General features: G+C 34.9%; 1 protein-coding gene across 6 annotated transcripts in view; it reads right to left on the bottom strand.

Moving 5' to 3' along the window:
• WAC (WW domain containing adaptor with coiled-coil) overlaps positions 1 to 19,267 on the bottom strand; it is an 85,164-nt gene that overhangs the window by 19,154 nt on the left and 46,743 nt on the right. For 5 of the 6 annotated variants that reach the window (XM_032395883.1, XM_032395881.1, XM_032395879.1 and 2 more), the window contains exons 4-7: positions 17,412 to 17,518; positions 10,938 to 11,053; positions 10,229 to 10,341; positions 5,289 to 5,597 (exon numbers count right to left, since the gene is read on the bottom strand). In XM_032395883.1, coding sequence (XP_032251774.1) covers positions 5,289 to 5,597; positions 10,229 to 10,341; positions 10,938 to 11,053; positions 17,412 to 17,518 — 645 coding nt within the window. The remainder of the gene's footprint in view (positions 1 to 5,288; positions 5,598 to 10,228; positions 10,342 to 10,937; positions 11,054 to 17,411; positions 17,519 to 19,267) is intronic. The other variant, XM_032395884.1, reaches the window with a different exon arrangement.

Here is a 19,267-nt window from a genome sequence, read left to right as displayed (position 1 = left end):
ACCTGTTTTCTTCAAGTTTTATAGTTTTAGCTCCTAAGTTTAGGTCTTTGATTCATTCTAACTTTTCTAACTGTAAACCAAGGCTGGCAATCTTAAATTCCTCTTCTATAAACTGCTTATTCCTATCTGTTGCTCATTTTTCTACTGGATTGTCTTTTTCCTATTGTTTTGATGTATTCTTAATGTATCTATAACATACTGTTACATATGTTACAAGTATGTTCTCCCAATTTGAGATGTGTCTTTCAAACCTTATCTCTGTCAGAGAGTTTTAAATGTCTTACATGTTTAAATCTATCAACATTTTTTTTAAAGGCAAATGCATTTTGGGTCTTGATTTAAAAAGCCCTCCCCTGGGTGCCTGGGTGGCTCAGTTGGTTAAGAGGCTGCCTTCGGCTCAGATCATGATCCCAGGGTCCTGGGATCGAGTCCCACATCAGGCTCCCTGGAGCCTGCTTCTCCCTCTGCTTCTGCCCCTCCTCCTCCCTGCTCCTGCTTTCTCTCTCTCTCCGTCAAATAAATAAATAAGATCTTTAAAAAAAAAAAAAAAAAAAAAAGCCCTCCCCTACCCCTCAAATTATAAACAGTATTTTCTAATATTCTTTCATCACAGCTATTTCCCGTCTCATTGTTCAAAGTGCCATCTTAGGTTGACTAACATAATTTTAAACTTATTGACTAAAACAGACTAAATTCTTCCACTAATGTATTCAGTTATTCAACAAAATTTGAGTCACTAACTCTGTGGCCAGTTTTCCTAATTTTCATGAATACTTAGTAATCTTAAAAATTATTATAAAGCAAAGCAACAGAGGGAGAGCTGAACATGGCCTACTAAAGCTAGTTAATGACCTTCTACATTGGCTATAAGAGGCTACTGCCTTAATGCATATGAAGTCTTCAGGTTCATTCAAATCTATAGATACCATCAAAATATAAAAGGGAAGTTTATTCCAAGTGATTAACTCACACCTCATGTTAATGAATGACTAATCCCCCCCTCCCACTAGATTGAGTGTGGAACTATGTAACCACTAAAATATTTAGATACATGCTAGCCCTCAGAAGATTAGCAAACGTCTGCTGCTTTGGTTATTTTGCTTTACTTTTCAAGTTTATCTATGCTAATAAATCATAACTCTAATAAATTACTAAATAAACTTGCATTAATAACTAAGGTCATTAAATTCTTCTGACTTCTGGCAGTCATTTGGCCAAAGTAATGGTCTCCTGCCTATTTTGTCATTTCATGAATCTGGAAGGGAGGGTAGAAGAGTAACAATTTAGAATGGTCAATGGGGGGATATGGGAAGGCAGAGGCACCTGGATGGCTCAGTCCGTTGAGCTTCCTGACTCTTGGTTTTGGCTCACGTCACGAGATCAAGTCCCTCGTCGGGCTCTGAGATATGCGAAAAGTCTTCTAGAGATTCTCTCTCCTTCCCTCTACCCCCCACTCATACTCCCTCTCTTGCTCTCTAAATCAAGAAAGAAAGAAAGAAAGAAAGAAAGAAAGAAAAGAAAGGAAAGGAAGGAAAGGAAGAAAGAAAGAAAGGAAGAAAGAAAGAAAAGAAAAGAAAAGAGAAAGAAAGAAAAGAAAAGAAAAGAAAGAAAAGAGAAAGAAAGAAAGAAAAAGAAAGAAAGAGAGAAAGAGAGAAAGAGAAAAGAAGGAAGGAAGGGAGGTTGGTTGGCTAACAGGATGCCAACTGATAAAAAAATCAAGTTTTAGGTTTTTAAGCACACCACTGTCTCTATTAGTTTGTTTTATCGTTGTCCAGTAGAGTAATCTTGCCAAAAGATGTTCAAATGTTACCCTAACAACAAATACAGGATACCTAACCTTGTTTCACCCTACCTAACACCAGGATTGTTCCCTACAAAAAACGAGAGCTTCAGATTCTCCACACTCTCTTCAAGCAAGCACAGACTGAATTTATCTTAGGTTCTTTTTCTTAAAGGCACGCTGGCATTAAACAGATCTAAATCTATTGCTGGTATCCTTTAATTAGATTCACAACAAATGTAATCCTCTTCTTTTTCTCCAAATACATTTTTAAAACCATGACCACTGCAGGTGCTTCCCCAACCTTTAACACACTCATTACCATTCTTTCAGTTATTTATCCATCTACAGTAAATACTTACTGACTGCCTATTATTTTGTCAAGAACTAGGAACAGAGCAACAGTTCACAATGACAAAGACCTTGCTCTCGTATTTATTACAGCATCCTACCACTGACACCCCCAGATAGAGCTTAGCTATACTATTAGCACTTACAACCAAAAGTCTGAGAAGTCTGAGCTTACCCAACCATCAACCTTTTAATATAAATTATCTGTTAAGGAAAAATCAAACAAGGAAATCACTATATTGATGAGAAGAGTCAATAGGAAGCTTAACTTGAATAACATGAATGTCTCCACTGAGGAAAAAAATATATTTCAAATTAATGGACACTTCACAAATTTAGACTAACTGGTAAACAATCTGAAAAGATTCAAATTGTTACACAATTTAAAAAAACAATATTGCCTTCATTCATATGTAAGGAGTACTTTGAAAGATTATACAATTTTCCCTATTTCAACAGTCAATCGCAAGGTAACCAAGTCTTTTCCTCTTTAAGTTTAAAATTATTACATGCAGAAACTCTAGGTAAAGTTTGTGATTAGCAAACATACTTTGTAGAATTAAAATTGACTCATCTATCATTTGTTAGGAATTTTGAATTACTGGAGTCCAAATTAATACAGATTTGATTGTGTCTTTCATTACCTACAATTTTATGGAGATAACATGAATTTTAGAGAAACTGCCTCTAACATCATGTACTTAAACAGTGGCAATGTTCAGGTTCTTATCTAAGAGATATACCACCTTCCCTTACAATGTTGTTTTAAGAAATAAACTAAAATATATATTAAATACTTAGCACCATGCCTGGTACACAGTTAATTTTTAATATTTAAAAAGTTTGTCAGGAATGGTGCTTGAAGCATGGAGGGAGAACAAGTTCAACATGTAATTAACACCTAACCCTAAACAGTTTAATTAAATGAACTAAAATTATAATGTGGTAAGTGCTATAATAAACAAATATAAGCACCAGTGTTTGGGACAAGACTGGGAGAGGTTAACTGACACTGAGAACCCAAGGACATAAGAGCTGGCCTTAAAGAAAGATACTGAGTTCAACAGAATGGAAGAAAGAACATGTCCTTCTTTTCAGCAAAGGCTCAAAACAAGAAAGAATATAACATGCGCTCAGAAATGTGTAAGTTTGCAAAAGATGAATTATAAGGAATGTAAGAGTGAAATGATGGAGATCAAGCTAGTCAGACAGGCTGCAACCAGACTCTCAAGTACTTGGTATAATCTTACTAAGAAGTATGGATTTTATCCTGTAGATAATGGAAAACTATTAGAAGGAAAAAGCACAATCCAATCTGTATTTTATAATGATGCCACCGTAAGTGAATAGTCTGGGTAGAAGGAATCAGAGCAGTTATTTATAAACAGGTTTATTTCAAGAGAGATGTCCCGAGTTTCAATAATGGTAGTGGCAATAACCAGAGAAAAGGATATATACACATAAGATACAGAAGGCAGAATCCAAGATTTGTTGATAGGTAGGTAGGGACAAATGCTGAAGAACAAGAAAGAGTTGGGAGGACAGTGTAGTTACTTACTGAGAGGAATTTGGGACATACCAAGTGCTTATAGAAAGGAAGCAGATATATGTAAGAGTTATAAATAAAGACTTGGGAGTCACTTTTGTAGACAAGACTGCCCAGCAAAAGAGAACATGCTGAGCAAGAAAAAAAGAACAAAACACAGTAAAAAGCTGAACAATACTGGTATTTAAGGGGTGAGAAGAGAACTAGGAAAAGGCTAGCAGTATCCCAGAAGCCAGGGAAAAGAATTTCAAAAAGGAAGAGTTAAATGAACAAGAGATAAAATGAGATAAAGACTTTTTAAAGGCCATCAGATTTTTTTTTTTAACTGACCAGGATTTTAAAATAAAATTTGTGACCAAATAATCAAAATTTAAGAATTGAAGAACCATTAACATCCTTTAGAAAGTACTACTACATTAACAATTACTGTATTAATTTAGATTTCATCTCTCAAGAATCCTCTTTACAATACTAACTTAATTCTGCTTCAGGGTAAATATGACTTATATATATGAATTCTGGTACAAACCATCTTAGGGGAATCTGACAACATTTGGAACAACCTGTTTATAACGTATTAAGCGCTATACGATAAAAGTATGTGGCTTAATATGTAATGAAGACTACAGAAGAAATTCAAACATGCATAAAAGGAAACGAGAAGCAAAAGAAATCTAATTATGAGAACTCTTTGTCAGCAAATTAAATCAATGTGAAATAATGAATCAGACAATAGATTAAAAGCTTAAAGACTCATCAGATCCCTGTAGCATCTCCTAAACCCACAGGACATTTAAAAGTTTCTCAATATTTACTTATGCTAATCTGCTAATTAGTCTGCTAATGGGTCTGCCCATAATTTATTTACTTATTGCCTTTTAATTTCCTTAATTTCTTAAAACACATTATAATGTGTTAAGCTTAGAATTGTGAGTGGTCTGTGCAAATATACTTATCTCCTCACTCTGCTTGTTATGTGTTACCTCCTAAAGTAGTAGTTGCCACAATTTTTCTCTCTTTTAACAAGCTATGGTTATCAGCACTGAGCTGGATAAACACAATTTGAGTCACAAAGTTAACTTCTCTTCAGATTTAAGTTCTAATTCAGACATTAAGACTCTATCTTGTGGCCCAGAACACAGTTTTCTAATTCACAAACTGAAACCAATAGCTGCATGTTATGCAGAAGTAACAAGTTTTAAAATGTCTCTATTCGTATCAAATTTTAATTAACAGAAAATTGAGACAATATCTAAACTAAACCATCATGACATTTATCACAAAAACTAAAAATTACTTTATACAAATATGAAGGGACAGTCCTTTGACTCTGCTAAAAGTTAGTTAAGCCATTACTAACTGTTATAAATTAAGCACTTGACTTCAAAGTGTCAAAGGCAAAAAACAGTTCTAAGGCTTCATAATTAAAAATTAAAAGAAAAAAATCTAAATATGGCTAACTCTAGACCTAAATCTATGCAGTAACATTCTAAAAAACTTTAAAAAGAATTTATAATTAAGAGTCTTATTCAAGCTAATGGAGATAATGTAATATAATCAAAAACTCAGAAACTATAGTTCAACGTGCAGCATCTAGTAATAATGGCATACCTTTTCTTTCTGTTTTCTGTGCAGGGACAGAAGATGTGGGTGTAGGCAGTTTTGATAAAGTAGATGCTCCATTAGCATCAAATGATTTCTTTGGCTGGTGATCAGACTGTAGCGTAAATGGACTAGAAGGAAGAGTGCTTGGGGTAGCAGTTGGATGAACCACTGGTTTGATGGGGTGCTGTACTGGCGTAGAACTACTGTGAGTCTCTGCTCTTGGCAGTCTGTAGTCTCTGTCATTGTGTCTGCTTGTTTGAGACAAAATATTCTGTGGGAGCAAACTACTGGCATCACTGGAATGCTTGTCTTCCACTTTAGTTCACAGTTCGAAAAAAGAGATGTAGGAATGACGGAAGGGGGAAGAAAAAAGATTACGTTAGAATCCTGTCTTTAACATCAGCTAATTTAGCAACATACTTGTACCTTGTTACAGAACTGCAAGCCCAGTTAACGTCTGCAGTTTTAGCTCAGGTCATGTTCCCAGGGTCCTGGGATCGAGCCCCACGTCGGGCTCCCTGCTCTGTGGGGAGTCTGCTTCTCCCTCTTCCTCTCCCCCTCCCCCTGCTCATGCGCGCTCTCTCTCTCTCTCAAATACATAAAATCTTTAAACAAACAAACAAAAAAATCCAAATACTGAAAGAGGATTTTTAGCTCAACTCTAAGTAATCTATACTCATATTTCAAGTACGCTACTAGTTTTGGGGGATTCTTTAGAACCACACCACAGTTCAAACAAAACATTAAAAAAAACAATATATGTGGAGTTCTAACATTTTACTCAAATGAAAAATTTTAAGTATTTTAAAAATATGAAAAGCAAATGGTCCATTCTTTTAAAATATTGGCCATGGGTTCTAATAACTGAATTATCCACAGTGGTTCAATAGCAAAAGAATATTAGCTTTATTAGCCTGATTTTTCTGAATACTAAAGTAGCTCATTAGTGGTCTCTAAAGTAGTCTGTGCTAGGGCTTACATGACCTCATTTTGGGATGGCTGAATTTATGATCAACTGTGCATTCAATAAGTAAATCAGTTCATATTTTTGATAATGCTAACAATACCAGTTAGTTATAAACGCAAGTTATAGATAATGCTATCTGAAAATAGAAGGCCAACATCCGGCAGCATAGTCAGAAAAATCTACTTGCTATTACCAGTTATACTAAAAACATCCTCTTCCAATTTAAAGTCACAGAAATATTGAAACCTCAGAAGTACTGCTGCTTCCAAAAAGAGTATAAGGAAAATTTCAATAATCATGATAATAAAATTTATATTTATCGAAAAATCTCTATCCAAAATTGTAAGTCTAATCAGTAACTAAAAATTAAACAACTTTCAAAGTAGAGAAACATCTTAAGATTCAAAAGCACATATATAATAGTATTACCAAAGAATGCCCTCCCTGTTGAGTATTTTAGTTTTTTCCAAGTCAAGGTTCCTCCTAGTCTAGAGACCAAGACAGCACAAAGAAGGAAGTATGCTTAAACTACAAGTCAGTTTCCAAACCTTCAGTGCATAACTCCTACATGTTACACTAAACAAAATGTACTGGACACTGCCAAAAAGTTTCAGTTGTATCAATAAAAAAAGTCTTTTGACTTAAAAATGAAATTCAGTGTTATAAATTACACATATATTAACCTTAAAAGAAAAAAATGAACAAATAGATTGAGCTATCACAGTAGAATACAAACATCTGTTGTATATTAACTCATCGGTGAACTATCAATTTGCATGCACAAGAAACTTAAGAAATTTTATTCTACAAGTTCTTCCTGAAAAGAATACTGCTACAATAGAAACTTTTAGGGACAGATAAAACAGAAATAATACCATGCCCAATTCCCACCAATCCTGTCACTTGACTACCAAAAACTGGACACCAAGAAAAATCCCTCTCAGTTCTGTATGAGTAGTCAAAGAATATCAAGCAAATGTACTACTCAGATGAAAATTAAAGCTGGTATTTCTTCAAACACTTGTAAGCTTTGGGGGAGAAAAATGGCAGCAGCATTACAGGAACTAAGGAAGCTGTAGCTGCAACAGCTTTCTAGGATTCACAACTCTAGACAAAACACAGTTAATGCAGTGACTCTACTCGCACCCCCACAACAAAGACATCTGGCAAATGTATGGAGACATTTTGGGTTGTCACGACTAGGAGAGAGGAGGTGTGCTACTGGCCTCTAACATATAGAGGCCAGGTACGATACTTTACATCCTATGACACAGGACGTCATCCCACAACAAAGAATCACCTAACCCAAAATGTCATTAGTGCTACTGCTGAGAAACCCCAAATTAAGGTTTCTCTAAGCACAGAACAATCATTCTATGAGGCACAAATTAAAGACAATGAAAATAATCTAGTAGCAGTAATACCAAATTAAAAATTTTATCCATAAAGTTTTCAATGTCAAGTTCTGGATAACATTATTTGCTACAGTGCAAAAAATAAATCTATTTTCTACCTTTATCTCTTTAACATATAAAATCTTTCAGTCCCCTCTCCCCCCTTTTATTGGCAGTTACGAACTACAAAGCTTTAGGTCTTACCCAGCATGAACACCAATGGACACATGGGAAAACTCTGCCAACACTTTTTGGATAGAAAAAGTTAAGCACTTAAATGGCTTCATGACTTCATTACTACCACACTTAAGTATTTAAATCAGTTGACCAATTAAGGAAAAATAAAAGGAAATATAGCTAAGGTTTTTCTCAAATATTACTTAAAACTGAAAAAGTGAAACACATGATTATAGTTCAACACACACATCGACCTACTGACTCATCATTTGCACGTCTAGGAATTTGGCTAAGGAAGTAATAAGTGGGCAAAGATAGAAATCACAGCACTGCTGACAATAGGAAAAGGCTAAAAACCACCTAAGTATCCATGGATAGAGGATTATTTATAAATGAGGGCACATCAAAAAAATAAAAAAGGAAAACCACGCAATTTAACACATATTGATTTCTAAACTGACACAGAAACATTTCCTTGAAATACTACTGAAAAGAAAAGGTTAGAAACAGTAACATAATCTCATTTTTGATGTAAAACATATACATGTGTAGTTTTTATACAAATTTATATACACACAGAAAAAAAAGTATATGTCCCCAAATGTTCCTGGCTCATAGAATTAAAAAACGTTCCCTATTATATTTTAAAAACAAATATGCCTCACTTTTGAAATTATGGAGGAAAAAGAAAAGGAACCCCTTCATTTTTGAAAGAAAAAGATGCACACAATTTAAAAACACAACTCTAGGGGCGCCTGGGTGGCTCAGTTGTTAAGTGTCTGCCTTCGGCTCTGGTCATGATCCCAGGATCCTGGGATCAAGCCCCACATCCCGGCTCCCTGCTCAGCAGGAAGCCCCCTGGCTTGTGTTCCCTCTCTTGCTATCTCTCTGTCATATAAATAAATAAAATCTTTAAAAAAAAAATAAGTAAAAATAAAAACACAACTCTGATTTTATTTCCTTTTTAAAGATGGTTTACTAAAAAGACAAAAAATTACTACTTTCACTTCCAACAATATTTCCATCAGATCTTTAATTACTTCCTTCATTTACTCTACACCTCAAGGGAGAAGGAATGATAGCGTATTTTAGAAAGAATAAAGCAGACACACTAGGCTCTTATGTTTTTTCTCTCTGGGAACCTTCACCCACTAAGTGAGAGGCTTGGCCCCATATCTAAGAAAAAGTGATTCTTTTTATACCCATTTGCCACTTCCTCCTCCAAACCCCCTAGTATTCCTCTGCAGTTTTGTTCAGGAGGACCACAAGCTGGATGCTATTTTTTTTTTTAACCTGCAGAGGAAAACCTTTACCTCATTTCTAATTGCTTGCCAGAAGTCACAGTTACAGATATTAAGTAAAATGGAACTAGAACCCAAGTCTTCTGTCTCAAAATATAATAGTTTTAATTTCCTCACTTCAGTACTGTACACATCATTGTTTTCTAAGAATTAAGTACAATTTCACTAATATAAAAAATCAAATGTTCCAAGGAACATATCGTAAACATTCAGTGCTGAAGAACTATGTTACTTTACTATCTGTTTCATCTTAAAATTTCTCCTGTCAAAAAATCAGTATCCCCCGCTGAGACCAAATACATCCCCTACTTAAGTTACAGGAGGAAGATTCAAATGCTTAAGTCCAAGAATTCCCTGAACACATCTTTTAAAATTTTTTCTGAAAATTTCAAACTGTGATAAAGAGCCTAAGAATTCTATAGTGGCATTTAAATTCTATTCTAGGCAAGGGAAGCCACTGGGAATAGAATACCTTTAGTAAAAGCTCCAAATACAAATTTAATTTGAATTAAGAAATAAATGTATGTTACTCATATTGTCCCACTAAGACAAATCTGACCTCAAAAAACATTAAGGTATGCCCAGAGTATGGAGATGTTATCTAGATCTATGATCATGATAAAATCAGTTTCCAGATACAAGGATAAAAAAGTTTCTCACTGATAAACATAAAACACCAACAGACACTTTGATGTCACTATCTGTGTGTGACTATTATTCAATTATTAGATTGAAAGACTCAATGAGTTTTGGAAGGGATATCACTGTCCAGTTTAATAGGACACAATTCAGGAAAGGGGGGAAAACCAAACAATTCCTGTTTTAAAAAAGTCAATCCACAATATGAAATTTTGTTTTCCACCAATTCAACTGCATTATAGCCATTATGAGTAGTGATGAATATATATGTGCACTATTCTTTGTGCACCCTTTTTCTTTTCAGGAAACAAAATGGTGAAGGTTAGGAAGACATATCTAACAAAAGAAACCTATGTTTCTACTATTTTAGTTTACATATGTAAACAGCTATGCATACAGATATAAATATATGAACTATAGGAGTGAATCAAACATCATGTTGTTTTAAAGAAAAAAATTAATACTTACTCCCACTGGCAAACCCACTAGTGGCTGTTGCTTGCATCACCTCCCTTCTGTAATCCCTATCTTTTGGGAAGCTATTAACTGCCATCTTGTTTGCTTCTTTTTGTCTCTGTTCTCTAAAAATAAAACATAGATAATCCCATAAAAATTACATCAAGTACAATGAGTTTACATGTAACACTTCTGGCCAAATGCTCAACAAAATGGTATATGGAAAATAAAAGAAGTGAACACAGCCATAATATCAACTGGTGTCGGAGATGAGATAACGCTAACAGAACAGTAATGTTTCTCAATGATGGTAGTATTACAGCAACTATTTATAATGTCATTAACGCTACAGCCAAACTCTCCAATATTAATTCTACATATATGAAGGAAACATATTATTGTACTTTAAGAATTATGAAGATTTCTATTACAAATTATAAGTGAATGCATTAAGTATAGGTTGATATAAAATCTTAAATATACTGATGGTTTACAAGGTCCTTGTGGACAGCTGCTTCTCTGTCCAAGTTTTTTTTTTTTTAAGTTTCTTTTTTGTTTTTTGTTTTTTAAAGAGAAATTACAGAAAACACAATGGGCCAACTACAATTAAAGAAGGGAATGATGAGTTTCACTCTAAGAAACCTACACTCAGAATGTTCTAAAGATGTAAAGCTGTAAAATCAAGAGTAAGAAATATTTTTCAGTGAGTAAGAGCAAATACCTTTCAAGCCACTCTTTTGGTTTTTCCCATTGTGAAACTTCTGTTCGACAATTGTAGTAGTATTTTTTCCCAGAAGAGCTAATATGCTCAGACCAGTCATCTGCAGAATCATAAGGCTTAAAAATACATTTTTAAAAATTAGAAAATATTTTAATACTATTTAATCACTTGATATGAAACATCAAGAACATCAATGGTTTTCAAAGCATATATAAGGGAAAAGGGAAAAGACCATGAAATAAAAGCATCCAGATCTAGAATGTAATTATCTGTGTATATGTATCTTAAGACACCTTAGTCTATGAACACCTTAAAAAGTAACAATGGAAAATCCTGCAAAATATGAAATTAAAGAGATTAATAGACATTAGTTTATTAGGCACAAAATGAGAAATGCAAAATTAACATCTTGACTTTAGAAAAGCATTACCAAAGTTCCCCATTATTATAATTTTATTTGCTGAAATCCAGTCACATGGGGGGGAGGGCAGTTTAAAAAACCCACAGTCAACTGACTGATTTGATGATATGACGGCACATCAGTTCTAAACTCATTATGCACAATAGTACTCACATATACTATTAACAGAGAATAATCTGCCTGTATTTACTGTTAGTGAAAAAAAAAAACCACATTTAATAAAACATAAACACAAAGCTAATTATTATCTGTTTCACTGTCAAAATCCATGAGATGTGGTGTTAGCTAAACCTTGTCTCACATAATATATGGGTCAGCAGCATCACTCATTTCCCTGTAACAAAAACCAGCCTTTCAAAAACTCTCAGATACATTCTCTTTAGGTATTTTATAAGTACTGTAAAATTATAAAGAAATTAGAAAAATCTGAAAGGAGGCCCAATTTCCGTGGTACTGATATAAAAAGTGTAAAGTTTAAGTGCACTGGGCCCAGGAAATCTGGTAGAATCCCAAGTACACTTGAGATGAATTTCTTGACTATTTTGTCAAAGGAGCTTGAAACGATGTTATACTTTGGTAGTCTACACTTCTGGGTTCACCAGTGTACAGTGACACAATTTTAAAGCCTGAGGAAAGAAACAAATGCTCATGCCCTGCTGACTCAGCTTTAATTTTACCAACTAGGAAACAAGCCTAGAGAACGTACAAGTTGTCTATAGGTCACAAAACTAACTGGTGATAGAAGAAAGGATCAAAACCTAGGTTTCAGGATGCCCATTATTTCCAACAAATCAACACCCAATTCTCAAAGTGCTGCAGTAATTTTGAAGGTACATGAAAAAATATTGCAGATTCTGCCACATTTATGCTCTTGGGATTATGCCTCAAAATAACGAAGCGATTGGCAATCAGCCCTGTGCCTCCAAAACTCTCATACCAGGGGGAAGTTAATTCTCAACCCTCATTTTCAGAAGTAGGCTACAACCACAACCAAGTTGCAGAAACCCAATCACAGAAGGCCAAATTCAAAAAGTTCTCTTTCACCATTCATCACTCCTCGTGCCTAAATTATTATACAAACTGAACACTTCTATGGATATCTGGAAGATTTGGTTTCCTTGGGAAGTGGTTATATGGGATTGATTACTAGTTTGACCTGAAGAAGTAGATTAAGATTTGAGGCAGGTGGACAGAGGACATCAGAGTATGGCAGAGTGGTCTACACGTCAGTGCTCTTCAAAGTGATGGTTTTGTGAATTGGTCTGAAGAAGGTAAGGAGCAGGCATCAAAATATATATTGACATACTCTTTCCCTCGTCAAGAGTCTCACTTTAAGAAAAAAAAAATCCAGCTCAAGTAAACAGTATACTATTTAACGACAGTTAATTTACATCCTGGCATAACCTCCATGACAGTTAAAAGTTCACAGACTAGAACCTTGAAGAGTCTGAGTCTATTAACACTGCTCTGATTGTGCCCACCCAATCTTAGATTAGTACAAGTTAATGTCTTACTTAACAAAATGTGTTTCAGGGTACAACATTACAATAACACAGCAGTAACTTTAGCTTATTCTCTCACCCCACTTCCATACTCAAAAAAAGGTTAAGGGGGCGGGGAACCCTTTTAGTAATGAGGAATTTTTAAAACGCTGACGTGCAACAGGTGTTACTGCTTTTCTTCATTATATATTTTCAACTTTATTGAAGTATAACTGACAAAACTGGAAGATACTTAGTGTATGCTGTGATGATGTGACACTGTAAAGGATTAGGCCTATCTGGTTCATTAACACATCCATCACCTCACAGATTTTGTGAAAACATTTAAGTCTTCACTCTCAGCCAGTTTCAATTACACAATATAGTGTTATCAACTATGATCACCATATTAAACATTAGATCTTAAGTTATTAAATTTGATTAAAAAAAAAAGAGTATCTACAACTAAGAACTAAACCCCAAAAAGGCCTGCAAACACTTCAAATATTCTGAATTAGGCTTGATGTACTTGCCAACACAAGCACTAAGGCAGCAGTTTTCCCAGTGCTGTCCAGGAACCCTTGAAGGACCCCAAAAATCATTTCAAAAGATCAAAACTATTTTCATAATAATACTAAAATGACTTTCTTTTTTTTCCTCATTCTATCACAAGAACAGAGTGGAATTTCCCCAGATGCTGTGGAAGGAGATTTGTTGTAACGAAAGACTGAATGCAGAGCACATGTGAAGTTCTAGGTATCTCCTATTAAGACAGGCATTAAAGAGATACTATTCGTTTTACAAATAGTTATTTTTCATAAAAACATTATATATGCTAACATGTAAAGGGTTTACAATCAACTGAGTTTAAAACTATCTTTCACGTTTTTTTAATAAAGATTCTGAGTAAGCGAGACAGTGAGAGCACGAGCACCCACACACCCACAAGCAAGGGGGAGGGGCAGAGGGAGAAGCAGGCTTCCCGCTTAGCAGTGAGCACGACGTGGGGCTCCATCCCAGGACCCTGGGATCCCGACCTGAGCCGAAGGCAGACACTTAACCAACCGAGCCACCTATGCGGCCCTCATATTTACCAAGTTTTAATTTTTAAATATGGTAAATATTGATAAAAAATAAACAAAAGCTCTCAATTTTCATGAATGTAGACAGAGGTCTTGAGATCAAAAAGTATGAAAATGACTGCTCTGAAAGAACAGTACTAAACAGTTATGGAGGCACCCATCTGCTCTCCCTCAATTCAAAATGTCTTTTAAGTGTGCTTTTCTTAAAAAGGATATCCCTTTCTGCTCTCTCTCTTAAAATACCGAATCCTACTACTTCCCCAAATGAAACGATGGAAAAGAAATGGTTAATCCTGGAATTAACTTACGAATTTTTAATAAGGAGCCGTTCACTGAATAACATCAACATCAAAGACGGCATTTACTATAATAAAGAATTTCATGGAGTCCTAAGAGTTCTCTGATAAATTTCTAATTTTTTAAAATTAAGTAGAGTATCTTCAGGCAAAGACTGGTTACAGAAAATAAACTTGAGAGTCTCAAGCTGAAAAGCTCCAAAAAAGGCAGAAGATAATTTACATGATAACAAGTGGAGCTGGAATATAAATGCAAAGTCACCTGTGACTGAATGTAAAGTATTTCCCAGCAAATCAAGATTGGTGGATACGTAGAAGATATCAATTATGTGTTTAAATGGGAATACTTTTTTTTCTAAATGAAGCAGTTCAGAGGCCTCTTAAAAATCACAAATAAGCATAACTAATCTAAAACAAGCTACACGAGGTCTGTAAGTTCCTATTATGATTTAGATTAGGAAGGAGGAGGCATTCAAAAAGCTTTTCCTAAATAGTTATCATGGGCTAGGCTCTGTGTTAAACCACAATAAATGTTCATCACAGGACTTAGGGAACTACATGTGAATATCTTAATCTAATACTGAAAAAATAAGGCAACTTCAACTCGACTATCAACAGTTGATAAATATAAATCACCCATACAACCATATGTCTGTGTAGATAACTAGATAATATTGTTACTGATTTTCAAAGACAGATTTAAAGCCTGAAAACTTCAGAGAAAAAAGAACTACTTTTTAAATTTTGTTTTACTTACTACTCAAAAAATTCCATTAGAAGTGATTTACAGACAAAAAGTAAGTTTATAAGTAACCTGCAGAAAGGTTCAAAAGCTAACTTCTCAGGTAAGATTAAATTTGTAGTTTATAAATAATATATGTGTCATGCCCACTGGGCATATTATAATAAAAAAGACTACTTGGAGATTAATTATATACCTATAGTTGAAATTTACAGAAAGGGAAATCCTGATTCTTAAAACATGTAACACTTAATCCATTCAGGTAACAGTCTTCAGCTTCCACCCACAAAATGAAATCCTCTGACCCCATTTATGATTTGGGTCGATCAAGCTTATCTGCCCATTATTTCTTTCTGATTTCACGTTTAATCCACGTCTTAGAAATCAAAACAACCAGACTTAGTTTTCCCTGAATTAAGATTTTTTTTAAGCCAAAACAATGTCCACATGGCCTGCCACTGTAACTATCAGCAGACAAATACCAAATTGGAATTGTCAGTGATAAATGGAACTTTAGTATTTGTTACTTTGTAAATTAATGGGGCCACCTACCACAAAAACAGATTCATTCTAAAATCCTGACGATACACCTTATTGGAAATAACTCATCACAAGTAGTTTGATGGTAACACCTGTTAAGGTTTACCAAGCTGTTGTCTCAGCCTCAACACCACCACCACCCCCTTCTATACTGTTCTGTGATGCTAGGGCAAATTACATTGTTTAGTCAGCAGGCTACCTGTTAGATTCTGCCAACAGTAGGCACCGAAGTTAAGACTGAAAGGCACGAGAAGCCTAACAGCCACAGCTGTCTCCAATTTCCAGCTCTCTGCCATATGCCCCAAACCAGAACTAGCTTCATCATACCACTCACAGGTACTATCACCAGTTCTGTAGAGCTCCTCCTCTAAGCTATTAGGTTCTAATAACCACAACCTCTTCCTATTGTACTCCAGCCCTAAGGGTGAATACTATATACTCTATGTGTATTACCTTGGTGTTCCTTTTTGTTTTTTTTCAGTCCTCAGTAACATGCAGTATCTGCTTAGCCAATCCTGTACATAAAATTCTCTGTACTATCAAATTTTCTGAGCTAAAATAACTAGCATGTTTTGTTTTCCTACCTAGACCCTGACTGATACAATATTTAAAACTATTCTAAATTCATTTTTATGAAAATGCTATCATTTATGTCTTGATTTTCTTTGGAAATGTACTATCCACACGGCTTCAATAAGGGCTAAGAAATGATCAATCCCAAGGACCTTTCAATGTTGATTAAGGTACGATGATCACCCAAATATCCAAGGCAAAAACTGTTGGATTCAACCTACACTTCTATAGCCTTCTAGCTGTTCTTTCCTTCTTGTATTTTCTATACTACCTGATGAATTTTTTAAATTCCAACTATGAGGTTCCTTCACCAATTATATCCTTCAATAGTTCTGCACTCCCTTTATATAAAATTCATATTCCTTGGTAAGATACACAATTTTTGTGATCTAGCTCCCACTTATCTCTGTAACCTGAGCTCTTGCCATTCTTTCACACTTTCAAAATCGTTGCAGTTCTCCAAATATACTATGTTATTTCACACTTCTATGTCTTTGTAGATGCTATTCCCTTTGCATACCACACAAATTCCAGACCTCTTCAACTAGCTGTTATATTCAACCCGCTGGGGAGTGTTACTTGTACTTTAATACTTTCCTCTCATCCAAGCTTGGAGTTCCCCTTTTGAATGTTCCCAAAGCAACTTTAACATGCACTGTTTTATTAACTGTTTACTCTGCAGTCTTCACCCCAAGTCCAAAAGTTCCTTTAAGATGGGCCACATTTTCTTAGTACTATATATCTACAACCTAGCATATGCTTGGCAAACTGAAAACTTATTAAACTTTTGTTGAATGAATGTATTAAAACTTCCATTTGAACCCTGACTTTAAAAAAATCCCAGCTGAGTTACTTCAGTTTAGAAATACCTAAAATTCCTGACTTTCATTGCCTTGAGGACAAGAATCTTTACATCACGAGTGTTTAGCAGGGTGTGTAATACACAGCAGATGTCTGAATATATGTTTTAAGAAGTGTATATATTACAGAGTAAGAAAAAGCTCAAGGTAAACCACTTTAAGTAACTACAGAAGTTTCATAATCTATAGTTCTTTGTATCTCAGACATTGCAATGGTAAAATTTTGCTCTGTATAGGAAAAGTGATGAAATAATACCAAATTGTATTTCCTGACTATTCTCAGTTCTACTAAGAAGGTCAGCTCATTACTTCAAATACATGTAAAAAAGGTCAACTTTTGATTTAACAAGACTTGGTGCAGGAGTTTTGGGGGGTTTTTGAGGGGGGGGGTAATACACACACACACACACACACACACACACACACACACACACACACGAACCCCCCCAAACCAAAATTGGGCATGTTTATATACTTACTGTATCTGAAGTTTTGCTTGGATTATTGCTTGGATTAGAAGAATGTGAATTTGAACTATGAAGAGCACTGTGGTTGTGTGAATTTTCTTGTGGAGAGTAACTGGTCCCTTAAAAGAATAAAGACCAAAGTGAATTATAAGTTGTATTTCATGTTTAATTTCAACTGGTTTCTATCATACTATAGATCATTGTATATCCCTAAATCATCATTTTACATAAGCATCTGGAATATGTACATATTCATACTTCTTACACATAAAGTATTTGTAAGGCTACTAAAGATGTGGCTTAAAGAGCATATAGCTTACATGGCTGATAGCCTATGGAAAAATGTTATATATAATTAGATGAGCAAAACCTCATTAATATCATTTCTAGCAACTTTTAAAAATTTTTTTTTAGATTTTATTTATTTATTTGAGAGAGAGAGAGAGAGATAGAGAGAGCACAAGTGGGGAGGAGAGGGAGAAGCAGGCTCCCCGCAGAGCAAGGAGCCAGATGCAGGACTCGATACCAAGACCCTGGGATCAACACCTGAGCCAAAGGCAGACGCTTAACCGACTGAGCCACCCAGGCGCCCCCCTTTTTTTAAAAGAGGTTTATTAGGGAAAGACAGAAACACAACATAAAGAAAAAAGGCACAAAAATTCAGTGATACAGAACTAAAAGTTATAAATACCCAGTATGTTTTTGCAATTATTTTTCAATTTCTTAAATAGCCTCTGCAACTTGGTTTTAAATAGTTTTGCCAATTTTTCAACTAAAACAGTATTAAGAAGGTTAAACCTTAGGGAAGGTACTCTCTTTCAAGATGATGATGATGATATCAAGTCTCCTAATAACAGGACCAACTCTAAGAATTGCTTAAAAGTAATTCATGAGTTCTATAAATAATCCACACATCTCAAAGACCATCAGGTATGATAGTATTTACTGTCTTAAGAAAAGCCAAGGTATAAAAACACAGACTTGCAAAAACACTGATTAAAGATACAAAAAGGTTCACCATAAAAGTCTAATTGCTATTACAATTTCTAATTGTATTTCAATTTCATTACTTTTTTTCCCAGCAACAACGTACCATAATTCAACTTAAAACAAACTACACTGGCAATGGTATGAAGGCTACACTATAATGAACAAAAAGTGGTATGAGTAATATATATGGTTGAGTGGTCTAGCAATTAGTCACCAGTTAGAACCAGAGTTGTTTCAAGTAGGAATCATTAAGAATTAACTATTTCAATCAGCAAGGGAAACTAAGTAAATAAGAAAAGTGAACTGGGACAGACAGAGGATGACTATAAAGTTTCAGACATCCAAGTGGAAATGTCAGCAGACCTACGGAGCACTAGGAATTCAGAAGTGATCTGGAAGTCTCCTCCATTAAAACTGAAAGGCAGGGGACTTTGCCTTGCATAGTATCAAAAAGCACTCCGAGCTTGGAATGAAGTTAAGACTATGGCAAGAGAAAAGGCAATGGCCAATATCTAACCTTGGATTAAGGGCCAGTTTATAAGGGAAGCTAGAAGCAGATTCAAAGACCCAAAAACACTAGTGATGTGACAAAAGACAGTAGAGGGTTACTGAAGAACGTGGCACCATGTAGGTGGTATAACAGAGGAAATTTCTCAACCAGGCTACTGCTTGATGACTTCTTCATCTACTTGTTTTTAATTTTATCTTGCTGTATGGCATGTGTTTATATAAAACACCCTAAACTTTAATACAGCAGGCAAAATATTCTTCAGTAAACATTGTAAGAATAAACACAATCAAAAAGAAATGAGTCAAGATAAACTCAGTGGGCAGAAAGTTAACACAGCTGGCCTAAGACCTCTATCCTTAGAAAGGCC

Source organism: Phoca vitulina, unplaced genomic scaffold, assembly GCF_004348235.1.
Source record: "Phoca vitulina isolate PV1807 unplaced genomic scaffold, GSC_HSeal_1.0 scaffold88, whole genome shotgun sequence".
Taxonomy (NCBI): Eukaryota; Metazoa; Chordata; class Mammalia; order Carnivora; family Phocidae; genus Phoca; species Phoca vitulina.
The sequence above is the reverse complement of the archived record's forward strand: the minus strand, read 5'-3'. Positions and strand labels throughout refer to the sequence as shown.